The sequence below is a fragment of the Haliotis cracherodii genome, unplaced genomic scaffold (assembly GCF_022045235.1).
Source record: "Haliotis cracherodii isolate W230 unplaced genomic scaffold, xgHalCrac1.p SCAF_2, whole genome shotgun sequence".
Lineage (NCBI taxonomy): Eukaryota > Metazoa > Mollusca > Gastropoda > Lepetellida > Haliotidae > Haliotis > Haliotis cracherodii.
This window is the reverse complement of record NW_027266275.1, coordinates 32,495,039-32,507,613: the sequence shown is the minus strand read 5'-3', so window position 1 is coordinate 32,507,613 and position 12,575 is coordinate 32,495,039. Positions and strand designations below refer to the sequence as shown.

Genomic DNA, 12,575 nt, shown 5'->3' with positions numbered 1-12,575 from the left:
GCTGTTGGGGTATACGCAATCGACCACACCACCAAGCCTGACCCCCTTATCCATTTAAACACCTTTTATGACCAGCATCGGTTGATGGGGACCAATTCCAACCCAGAATCCCCATAATAATTTTTATACGCACCTATTCTTAGTCCAGCTCTGTATGCCGGGCTTCCGAAGTCCACGGCTCCCACAACCAGCGGCCGGCCTTCCACAAGAGTAAATCCGTACCCTGTTGCATTGCGGGCAGGAATATCCACCTGACACAAACACGACACAACCTCCACCCCCGGGGGCTGGGCACGGCTTTGTTTGGCGAGTACTCTCAATGATTCTGCAGACAGAGACGTCACATCTCGCCCTTCCAACTGTAGAATCTGGTCTCCGGGCATAAGCCCTGACCGATGAGCAACACTGCCTTTCTCCACATAGATAACATAGCATGGACCACGCCCATATATCTGAAAGCCATATGACAGGGGCCACTTCACTGGCACCCTAAGAGGCATGTTGTTAGTTAAACGAGTCACAAATTACACTATTTGAGATGGTACTGAGATTGGGTGTACTTTAATGGCAGCAGTATTTCTTATTCCATTCTTTCTTTAGGTATAGTCCATTTTGTGGTCAGCACAAATCTGAAATTTAAGTTCAGTAATATTAAATATAAATTCTTCTTAAAAACAAGTTAAATTTCATACTAAACCAGAATAAACCTTGATAAATCTGCAGTGAATCCAGGGATAGACATGGCCACTAGACCGTTAAGTAGTCAGAGACTAGTGAAAATCTAGGGGGACTATCGTTGTTTTATCCTAAGAATTTACAATTTACATAACCCACTACTCCAAATGGTTGACAATTTGGATAATGAACAATAGCGTCTATCCCTGGAATCTGATTAATACAGAAAATTTTTACAATCATGTTTTCCCATAACATATAAGTTTACCACTGTATAAAACATTATGAAGCACACACAAACAAACATGTAACATTTCTCTTTTACGCAAACAGAAGTTCTGCATCTCTTCAAAATTTACCGTTATGATCCCGAACCAACTCAATTAGGTCAAAAGTACAGTCACCTGGCCTTACTCATCGCTCCAGGTGTTCATCCATTATTCACTATCATCACATTAATTTAGACACTCAGCGTTTGATTTGGAATCTCTCCCCGCTGGTGGAGTTCATCACAACCATGTTGAGGCAAGAAAATACTTCCTTATGCTGAACTCATTTTCAAGGGGATATCCGCCACATACTCTGTTATGTGTCTAACACTGACATGCATAATATTTATATACTGAGCTATTAGGGTGTGTACTTGTTACAATCAATAAAGCCATTGTGCCAAATGGAGAATATATTATTGAACAGGATGACTGCAATTGTAAAGCATTGTTGGAATTTATGCGTGTTCCTTCCACAAAAGATATAACTCCACATTTTATCTCTTAACGGCAACAATATTTGTTAAACATTCTATGAAAATATTAAAAAAACCCTTAAGGATTTCAATTCGAGAGTATTGACAGAAACACACTCGTATATCAGATGGAGAAAGTCATATCCAGAATATTCTCGATAAATGCATTGATTGTAAAGATCTCATAGCAAACACATTTTACTTTCACTTGAAAACAATCTAATCACGTGATATGTGAAACCGTCAAATTTAGAAAAGTTACCTTTGAAGCTGTTTCCTCGCAGTCAACCACAGTGACACACATTTACCTGTCCAGCACGTCCGATCAAACGATGATGCCTCACCGCTGCATGGTGAATAAATCCCATATCGATCAACAGCAACAAGTTGCGTTCGAAGCTAGCGCGCTGATCAATATTATGTCACGTGACGCCACGTGAGAAGCTGTTGATGTAAACTTCCGGTTTCACACGTGCAGAAGAATGGCTGCAGAAATTGTAAACACGTCGAGAGAGCAGCTTTTATTTTGACGATCTGCGGCGTCCTGGCAACGGGAAAGCGCTGGCGCTGTACTTCAGATGATAGAGCAGAATATGCTGCACGTGGAACCAGGGGTAAAGCTTTCTCTAGCCTACTTGTTGATCAGGAAGTAAAATAGAGCTTTGGTATCGCCAATTCAAATGTCGCGTGTTGTCGATACGTCGCAAATGGAAATCATTTCTGCGGTGGAAATGAATCTTATCTTGACATTTGACAAATCGATGTATCATGTCAAAGTCACCTTGTCAAAAAATATTTCTCTTCCCAAGGACTTATATTTCGCTATAAATGTGTAAGATGACTAGCCAATTTGACATGTTTGAGGTGATACTTTCTAATTCAGACATCGAACATACTATTGATTCCCAATAATTGAGATAACAGCATGATATGAGAGAATCTTGACGTTAAGTTTGATTCATCCCTGAGTGTTGGCGATTTATGTCCTCATAAAAGAACTCTGGAGGCAACGATCGGCGAAACTTCAATCATGCCTTCTACACTAATGAAATGGATGCTCTGTTGACAGGCATGGAGTAATGAGACAGCTTCTGTTATTTTAGACATATATCTTGTTATTTTAGACATATATCTTGTATACATGCTGGCATCTTGCCACTTTTGTATCTCCTTTTAGGGCAGTTTTTAGATGTTTATGATACAGTGAAGATAATGAGGCTAGAATACAAAATAAGAGATTACCTCCGTGATATTGGAAAAAATGTGCACAAGCTCCTTTCTTTGTTTAAGTTTATGAATTTTTTGCCGCCTTGCTATAATAGCAGGGGGTTTGGGGGGCTTGCCTCCAACACAACACCTTGAAGCAAATGCTGTCACAAGTACATGTCAGTTTTAGTTGCCAAAGTTACTAAAGAGTATGTTTTGTTTTTTAAATAATGGAAACATAAATTATAGGGGCACTGATCTACAGCAAGTCCCCGGGACTGGTTGTTGCCTTTGTTATTGTTTTTTCCCCATAAGTACCCGGATGATATAGCAGAAAAATAGACTAGTTCGTGACCTGTGTTGTGCCCTTTGTAAGCACATTATTGATTGTGTAAGGCTGTATGGTCACAATGATCAACAAACTGAAATACAGTTTATTATTGAAATAAAAAAGGAAATGTAGGTATCTTTGCATCGGTAATGGCTATGAAGTTTTGATAAGTCACTTCCTTGGTATTGTGTGGTTTTCGTTAACACTTTTTTTACTTGCAGCGCAAAGTAAATATTTCACCTCAGCATTGCTTATTTTATTGTGTGTATATTTTATAGTCAAAATGTGTAAAAGAAAACGAAATTCAGTGTACATTTCTGTAGTTTTGGCTTCTAATCCTATCATAATTAGTTTACTGTGATGTTTTAAGCCCCTTTGACATGTTTGAACCTCTTAAGAATTGTTAGTCAATCTGTTAAATAAATGGACAGATGTTTCAGTCAATTTGTAATTTAATGAAATATTTTGACATTTTATGAATTGCCTAAGTGAATCACATTTTATACATTGACTGTAACATATACATGCCTACAAACGAAAAGGCTTGTGAAAACAATGTCTGTCTTGCATTGAAGAACTTTTCAACGAAAACATAGAGGAACAAGCATGATTCTATTCAATGCAACTGCAAATGAAAGAAAACACAATGCAAATATCAGAATTACAGCCTACCAAAGTTATATGTATAAATTTAGGCAGCTACCTTCTTCAAGGAATGTATCCGTGAATATCCACGTAAAGGAACAATATGTCATACATCTACATGTGTCCCAAAGAAACTTATTCGATGTCAATCAATGTATTATCGGCTAATCCTTTGAACAAAGTATGTTGTTTTTACATCGGCCCTTCATGCCCATATATGGGTGTATTCCATCGGCTTTAGTGAACCTACACATGTAAACACTTACTTCTGACAAATCCACCGTGCAAGATAACAGTGATTAATCAATCAACATATTTTCTGTTGATCCTTTGATGGATAGGAATGATCCATTGATTTACAACAAAGTAAATCAACTGATCATTCATCTCTTGCTGGGATGCCACGTGCATGTTACAGAACACACATTTCACCTCTCTCCAAACCTGGATTCAGATTGAATAATTACCCCAGACACAATAAATGCCAAATGGGAACCTTTATCAGGTAATCTAAGTGGTGCTACCACTAATTATACCTGTAATAAACTCATTAACTGAACATCAAGTGAATGACGACAAATACACAAGTGTAGGGTTATACCAGATGACAAAAGTAGTAATGGTATTATCCACACAATCCGATATGCGAAAATGCTTTCCCTGCAGGGATACCTTTTTTATTATTAAACTATAACCATCAGGGGTATTTCCAAATATCGACATCCGATAAGCTTCCGACGTTCTTTTTGTCTGGGCATATTGTTTAGGCTGAAAAAATGAATTAACATGCGCCCTTTGTCAAAATCTTTCCTGACTATTTCATGTTAAATCTGTAATGTTGTAATCACATCACATTGATTTCTTTCTATCTGCAGGTGACAAAACTGTGATGTAGTGCTTATAACGTCTTCACGCCAGTAAGCCACCGTTGATAGTAGTGCGTGACCTTACCCATCGGCCTTGAACCGACCTACCGACCTGCGCCATCATGGACTTCATTCTCCTCTTCACCATCTACCTTTCCCTTTTTGGACTGTTTGTTGTCTTCTACTTGTTTGGAGATCACCCGTTGCTGAACAGCGGGGTGGTTGGCAGACTGAAGGAAAACGTCATACAGGTACTGAGTAGACTTGGAAATATTATTATCCCCTGCATAACTCCTAAACCATTCAATATTTTTTCATGAAACTTTGCAGGTTTGTCAGGTACAAGCTGAACTGGTGCCTTTTGCTGTTAAGAAATTTTTGAAATTTTTATTTTTTACGTTTCCATGGCAAAAAGATGGACATAGGTTCGAAACTCTTCTTTTTTTTACAATTTCCATGACAAGTTCCACCTCGGTTATAAATGGTTATGGTTTGTTTAGTTTTAATTATGTCATAAACTCTGCAACAGGGGCAGAGGATATAGCCACGTTAGTCGCAAACTCTTGTTAAACTTCTGATGTACCAGGGGGCACGGGTGGCCCAGTCGTCTAAGGCGCTGGGATTCGCTGTGCAGAGTTGCGTCCCTTGGGCACGCCAGAAACCTATGATTGTGGGTTCCAATCCCGGTTCGCCCCGATTATGTTTCTAGGTTTGTCAGCACCATACCCGTGCTCGTGGGTTTCACCGAAGTGGTAAACATCTGAGACCTGCATCACTTCAGGCTTTCCTCCCACATTAAGCTGACACGCCGTGATATGACTGGAATACTGTTAAAAGCGGCGTTAAACCAAACTCACTCACTCTGATGTACCAAGCTACTCCGTGGCATGTTACGAGCATTTTATTGATAGGTCCTATATCAATAACATGGGTTATGTGTGTCAAGACAGGATGTATGAGATCGAAGGTCGAGGGTGTATACACATGTTCGGGTGGTAAAATTCTCCACATCCCACTCCTGTGAGAAATATGTCATTTTGTGTTGCTAAGTTTCAGAGACTTATTTTCGATGAAATCTTTTAGCGTTACAATTAGATCTGTCTTGTGACTGCCATCATATTTGTGTGGTAACCCGAAGTACAAACAGGGTCAGTTGTCAAGTGACAAGTGACACCACATCAATCATAATAACATGGCTACTATTCGTTACCTCATGTACATCCATACAGGCATGTTGGCCAACTAGTCTGTCTCACAATCCCTGAACCATAATACTTTCCCTTTTGCCCAGTCCTTACTGTAATGCTAAAGCCCTAAATGAAGCAAGTCTAGATTTTCTACAGGTACACTGGGGCTCCTTTTCTTTATTTATATGTAGTTGCTTGTTTCTATCAAAATTTTATGAAATTCAGAGACAAAGGGTTAGTCTCGCCAGCCGTCTTGTATGGGTTTTTACAAGATGGAAACTTGCCTGCCAGCTAGAATCTTTAATGAATAATGACAAGATGATACAAATATACATAGGGGTGACATGTACAATGGTATGAATATGAATTATTAAGTACTACTTGAATAAGTCAGAGGTCTGAAGTCACTGTTAAATTGACTCAAATGTACTAAATATGTTGATTTAAACATATTACATTATGAAAAATCAATTGGGTTACAGCAGTAGAAATTGGCACTAGTCCTATAGTCCTTGCCAAACTGCCCAATAGTTAAGGTATCATGAAGACGAGTAGAAATTTGTCCTTTTTAAGGGTTTCGCTATATGTTATCACTATAAGGACTAGTGGATGAAAACTGTTTGTTTCTAACGTTGAATTAGTCTTTTGAATGGCATTTAGAAGTGATACACATTAGGAAGAGAATTTATGGAATTTATTGACATCCATAACTTCTCTTCCTTAAATGGATTTGCCACATATGATACACTTACGAGGCCTTCTATATACATTTCATTACATTATGGTTATATTTATGTATAACAGAGATTGTACATTTATGAATAATGATAGTGCATTATATTTATGTACAGTCTAGGGCTGGGACAAGTCCAAATTTACTACCCAGTTACCCGACCCCCTATTACTAGACCCTACCCAGGTACCCGCTGTAAGTATCAAGAGATGGGTACAAAATGTCCGATTGGGAATAGTTTGACTTTCTGTCAAAGTTTAGACACACATATAAAATGATCTGGTCATGCATACACTAAACTTGACTGAAGTTTTATCTTTATTCAAACCTATAGAGTTCAAAAGGAATGGGTGCAGAATCTGAAAGAAATGCTAACGTTAATGACTTGTAGCGTAACCATAGAGTTCTAGATAATTTGTGTCATTAAACAATATGTCACATGATAAACAATGGGTCCGGGTAGTCCTGTGGGTACCCTGGTCCTTCTCAGTACCCACCCGACCCGAGTACCTGAGTAACCCGTCCCAGCCCTAGTACAGACAACACTTATATGTTTGAGTTGGGCAACTCTTCACTTTTTTTTTTATGATGGAATGTCTCCCTCAACAGTCAAGTGTCAACATTTCATGTATTGTGTCAAGTATCCTGTCATGATGTCACTATCAAGATGTGTATTGTATCACAACCAAGTGTATCCTAACAGCCCTAGCAGGGGTTCATTGAACAGCTGGCCCATTGGCTTGTGGCCAGTTAAAATTACAAAGGGCTTGCTGAAACATAAAGTAGATGGCCCATCTTGCTTGTCAAAATTTTACCCCTTCTCTGTGTATGTTTAATATTTTTAACTGGACACTGCATGTGAATCGTGTACTTTGATGAGAAAATATTTAGGGTGGAGATGAGGTCGTGTGAAGATCATCTCGGTAGAATGACATAATCAGCGTCCATTTTGTAATGTACAACAATGTGTGTGCAACAACATCTTTATTTGCTCATTAATCACAACAACATGGGGCAAATGGAAGCCATCATATAAGTGCAGGAAATGACGATTTAGGGGTGAGGAGTTCTACCTGTAATCTTTTCAGAGCCCCCTGGGTAACTCAGTCATGGCCTCCAACATTTAGTTTTGGGCCAGTTAGTTTGTAGAAGGGCCAGTAACTTTTGAAAGGAGCAAAACCTTCTGGTTACATCCAAATTTGTTGTTAAATCTGCCCCTGCCTAGCACTTGGATGCCTTTGTAAAGTCTTGTCATGTCATCAGTAATAGCCCCTGGAAAAGAACACAAGAGCACAGATTAGATAATGTCAGAATTAATGTTTCTTTGAAAATGGTTATGGAGAAATGACTTCATACAATTTGTGACCATTATCCTAATCGAAATTTTACTGCATTTGCCATCTTGTTTATTTGACTTTTGCCATTGACTTATTACATTTCTTGGTGTGAATGTTGTCCAAACTGCACGAAATTGCTTAAAATGCAATCAAATGTTTAAAAATTTTCTGGGGGGGCTTGCCCGCAGACCCCCCTAGACTTTTCCTCTTTTTTCGGGAAAACCTGCTCACATCCCTGATCCTTTGATAAGTGAACAAAACATTTAATTGGCCACATGGTGATAGAATCAGTGTGTGAGGACCTGGGTGTAACTTGATGTAATATACTGGTGATGTTTGTGTTTCAGACTGTGATGTTCTGCATCCCAAGCTCAGTCCGCCAGATCAGCTCAGACACAGCACACTATCTGTTTAATACAAGGTAGGGACAGTAGTTAATAGGGAGGTGGGTTGGTCTAGTGGTGGAAGCCTTCGCTCATAACCCTAAAGACCCGGGTTCAATTCCCCACATGGGTACAGTTTGTGAAGCCCATTTATGGTGTCCCTTGCCGTGATATTGCTGAAATATTGGCATAAAACCATACTCACTCACTCACAGAAGTTTATAAGACTCAGTTGTCCTGTATTAATACAGCGTGGGGAAATATACATGAGCCTTGCTGTCTGTAACCTTGCTCTTATCAGATGTCAGGAGTACATTTCTGATGTAACCATGAATCATGTGATCTCTACACTATAAAGCTGCCAGTTGGTGTTGTCACTGTCTCTCTCTCCTACCCATGAAAACTGTACACCGTTAACACCAGTGTGTACGAAAGATAAGATAATTATGAAGTAAGGAAAGATTATCAGAATGTGTAAAATTGATGCACAGTCACATGATTCAATAATAAATAGATATAAAATATATTCTGCTGACTGAATATGTATGAGTTGGTATCAGAATTTGCATGTAGCATGTGTTTAGTAATGCAAGACATATTTTCATTTGGCCTACAGAGTCCACTGACCCTTAAAAATTAAGAGTAAAAACCAACAAACTGAAAGTCCTATTTGTTTGTTCCTCCAAATGCATACTTACATGTTCACAACAGATAAATGTGTAAACAAAAGGTAAAACTGCAAGATCAACATGCGCAGATATATTGCCTGAACCAAAAACAAATCTAAGGCTAAAAAAAATAGTATTGGTTTTCAGGCACCGCCCTCATCATTGTAAAGTTTGCCCACACGTTTCGTTTTTTATTTCCATTTAAAAAACAAAACAAAACAAATCCTTAAATATTCCTAGTACAAGGGTAGTCAAATACTGTGTTCCAGTGTTTTACTCACCAAGGAATACATTGATGTAGGGAGGCCCTTTCCCAGGTTGACTGTACACACCTGTTTATTTTGTTACATCCTTGTTTGGACAACCAACTCTCTCCCCCCCCCCCCCCCCCCCAAAAAAAAAAAAAACATACCAAAAAACCAACAACAAAAAAACCCTCCCAGCCCACACTATATATTCAAAAGCCATTTCCTTTTTGTTTTAAGCCTAAAATGTCTATTATTATTATTGTTCCTACCAAACATGCCAAACGTGGCTACTATTCAGGATTGTTTTCCTATGGCCCAAACAATAAAGCAAGTTGGACCTGAGGTGTTTATTTACTAATGCTCCATGTTAAGAGGACTGAGCATAAGCTAGCTTTGTTCCTCAGATAGTCATCATTCCTAGTGTTGCCGAAATCAGGATACTGCTGTAAAACCATGCTCCACCTCTTCCAGGAACCACATCATGCAGTGTGTGTTTGGTCTGTTGGTTCTTCTCGGCCATGCTATCTGGATGTTTGATCTGCTCCCAGTCTTCTACACCCTGGACCCCGACGCCAACCACATCATCGTTCCCATCTCCATCGCTTTCATCAACCTGGCCTGCTTTCATTACAGCTGCACCACCAGTGCAGGGGAGATAACTCCGATCAACCAGGAAAAGCTGTGTTCTGTGTACAAGCCCGATAAGCTGCTGTACAGATCAGGGGCTGTGTGTTGTACATGTAAACTAGAGAAGCCCCCTCGGTCCAAGCACTGTAGTAAGTGGACTGGGTACCTTAGGGCTACAACTGTCATAAGTCTTTGTCAGAGCTCCAGATAAGCTTTTGGTGTTGTGGGTATTGTACCCATGCATTTTAAAATCATTGGGTATCAGTAATTCTATCTGGGTATTCAATTTTTCTGTTACCCACTAGTTTTTACACATGTGGGTATTTAAGTTAAATATTTAAAAACACTATTCATCTAGTCCCTGCAAAGTGATGTCGTGTGGGTTCGTGAGCTTTAAAGGGCTAAAAAATACCACGATACTTCCACAAGAAAGTGTGATGGCAAATGATCATGATGTAACTGTCATCGTTGAGTTTGGCAAGGTTGACGGAATGCCTGTTTATAATTTCAAAATAAGTTGCTGATTTGCTAATCGAATACGCAGGGTTACTTCACAATATTTTGATGATACGCACAAGTTTTATTTTTGTAGCGTTTCTGTAATGTTCGTTGCGTATTTGATACGCTTGGATATTATTTTACTGCATTTCTGATGCATATTTTACTCAGATACCCAGCTTATCTGGAGCTCTGCTTTTTAAAGGTATGGGAGTAACGAAAACCTGAGTGCTAAGATCGCTTTGTACGACGGCACCCTGGAGAATAGTATAATGTGCATGGTTCAAAATTACTTATATTAGAGGACCAATGGCATGGTTCATATCATAGATGCACAGCTCTGGGTGTGGGTCCAATCTTGATTATTTACAGACTGCTGTCATATAGCTGGAGAATTGCTGAGTGCGATATTGATAAATAAATATGCTAGTGGTGTAACGATACAGCGATACAGTATGGTATCATGATACAAGGCCCATGATAGAATACATCAATATTCAACCCCTCTTTCGGGATACATACCATACAATACGTTACAAGGTATATTGGTGTTAAATGCATTAATAATAACAGAAACTGTTCAACAACCAGTTTATGCAGAATAGCTAGTATTTCCCGGTTGACTATAAACAACATAACCTTCACAGTGCCTCAAGTTTATATGTGTATGCCTTACATTGTCCCATCTTTGATCTCTGACATTAAAAAACAAATGACTCGGGGTTGTGATTCTCCTGGAAAAAGAAAGAATATCAACTTATGAAATAAAAGTATTGTATCGGGATATGTATCGTATCACGACCCCACCGTATCATTACACCTCTAAAATAGACGTAACAGCACACATCATTTCGTAAAGGCACAGTTAGGATATGTTTCTCGTGACTGAACATGCTAAAGGGCACACTGAGAAATCTTATGTTTTCAGTTCAATGTGATGATGTACATCACATGAAGCCAGTGGTAATTGTGCTTTAACAATAGGGGAGCACAGGTGGCCCAGTCGTCTAAGGCGCCACGATTCGCTGTGCCGAGTTGCGTCCCTTGGGCTCGTCAGAAACCTATGATAGTGGGTTCGAATCCCGGTTCGCCCCTATTATGTTTCTAGGTTTGTCAGAACCATACCCGTGCTCGTGGGTTTCACCGAAGTGGTAAACATCTCAGACCTCCATCACTTTGGGCTTTCGTCCCAAATTAATATAACTGGAATACTTTTGAAATCGGCGTTACCCACCCACCCACTCACTCACTCACTCACTCACTCACACACTCAAACACTCACTCACTCACTCACTCTAACAATCATGACAATAGTTATCTGGACAAGCATGTTAAATGAACAAAGGAACAGGCTTAACGTGCCTAGTGCACAGTAAGATGCATAAAATAAACCTTGGATCCAGGGTAGAAAAGGTCTTAAGCAATCCGTGCGTGTTGTAAAAGGTGACTATGCTTGTAAGCAGCGACTGACGGGATCAGGTGGTCAGACTCGCTGACTTGGTTGTGTGTCATCATGTTTCAGTTGCGTGGATCGTTGGAATTAGACAGATTTTTCTTTAGGATAAATAGTAACTAGTAGATGTGTGATTCTGTGAATATCATATGTTAGGAATAAAAATTGTATTACTTGAGCTATTGGCTGGTGTAATACATCATGACACATTTTGTATTTCTAATATATGATATTTAACCACATGAGGGTAATGATCTTATCATATTATGTCATTCTTAAAATAATATATTATTAGCACATATTTTTTCTCCGTGAAGTGTTTGAGTTAACCACAACATTCTGCTGAATGATTTGCAGTCATATTTGTCATCATAAAGTATTTTCCTTCATTAGGATGATTTGTTGAGTGAGTGACTGAGTATGGTTTTATGCCGCTTTTAGCAATATTACACCAATATCACGGCGGGGGACACCAGAAATGGGCTTCACACATTGTACCCATGTTGGTGAGTCGAACCCGGGTCTTTGGCGTGATGAGCGAACGCTTTAACCACTATGCTACCTGACCGCCCCACGATGATTTGTTGATGTTTTGTTCTGTTTGCGTCTCCTGTCTGATGTGTACACAAACTACATGTGTTTCTTGGCAGGTATCTGTGACAAGTGTGTGCACCGCTTCGACCACCACTGCGTGTGGACCAACAACTGTGTGGGGGCAGCCAATGTCCGCTTCTTCAACTCCTTCCTCGTCTCCCTTGTGGTCATGTGCCTCAACGGGGCCTACATGTGTTTCCGGGCCCTGTACCTCATCGTCAGTCGCATGAAGCTGCTGCAGACATCGTACGTGGACATGAGGACGGGCGAGGTGAAGCCCATCTCATTAGCAGTCTTGTGTCAGGTACGTTTTAACTTGTTTAACATGATTAACGTGTGATGAATGAGCCCCAAATAGTTAAAATATTGAACTGAATGT

General features: G+C 39.6%; 2 protein-coding genes across 9 annotated transcripts in view; one reads left to right on the top strand and one right to left on the bottom strand.

Moving 5' to 3' along the window:
- LOC139467997 (delphilin-like) overlaps positions 1-1,780 on the bottom strand; it is a 64,564-nt gene extending 62,784 nt beyond the window's left edge. For 4 of the 7 annotated variants that reach the window (XM_071249630.1, XM_071249634.1, XM_071249635.1 and 1 more), the window contains exons 1-2: positions 1,683-1,780; positions 134-629 (exon numbers count right to left, since the gene is read on the bottom strand). In XM_071249630.1, coding sequence (XP_071105731.1) covers positions 134-500 — 367 coding nt within the window. In that variant the 5' untranslated portion in view covers positions 501-629; positions 1,683-1,780. Of the gene's footprint in view, positions 1-133; positions 630-1,034; positions 1,245-1,682 lie in introns of those variants that run through there. The other 3 variants (XM_071249631.1, XM_071249632.1, XM_071249633.1) reach the window with 3 other exon arrangements.
- The window catches only part of LOC139467999 (palmitoyltransferase ZDHHC4-like), a 43,243-nt gene that overhangs the window by 28,074 nt on the left and 2,594 nt on the right, over positions 1-12,575 (top strand). The window contains exons 1-5 of one of the 2 annotated variants that reach the window (XM_071249637.1): positions 1,904-2,034; positions 4,478-4,719; positions 8,073-8,146; positions 9,496-9,800; positions 12,253-12,500. In XM_071249637.1, the coding sequence (XP_071105738.1) occupies positions 4,591-4,719; positions 8,073-8,146; positions 9,496-9,800; positions 12,253-12,500 (756 nt within the window). In that variant the 5' untranslated portion in view covers positions 1,904-2,034; positions 4,478-4,590. Of the gene's footprint in view, positions 1-1,903; positions 2,035-4,477; positions 4,720-8,072; positions 8,147-9,495; positions 9,801-12,252; positions 12,501-12,575 lie in introns of those variants that run through there. The other variant, XM_071249638.1, reaches the window with a different exon arrangement.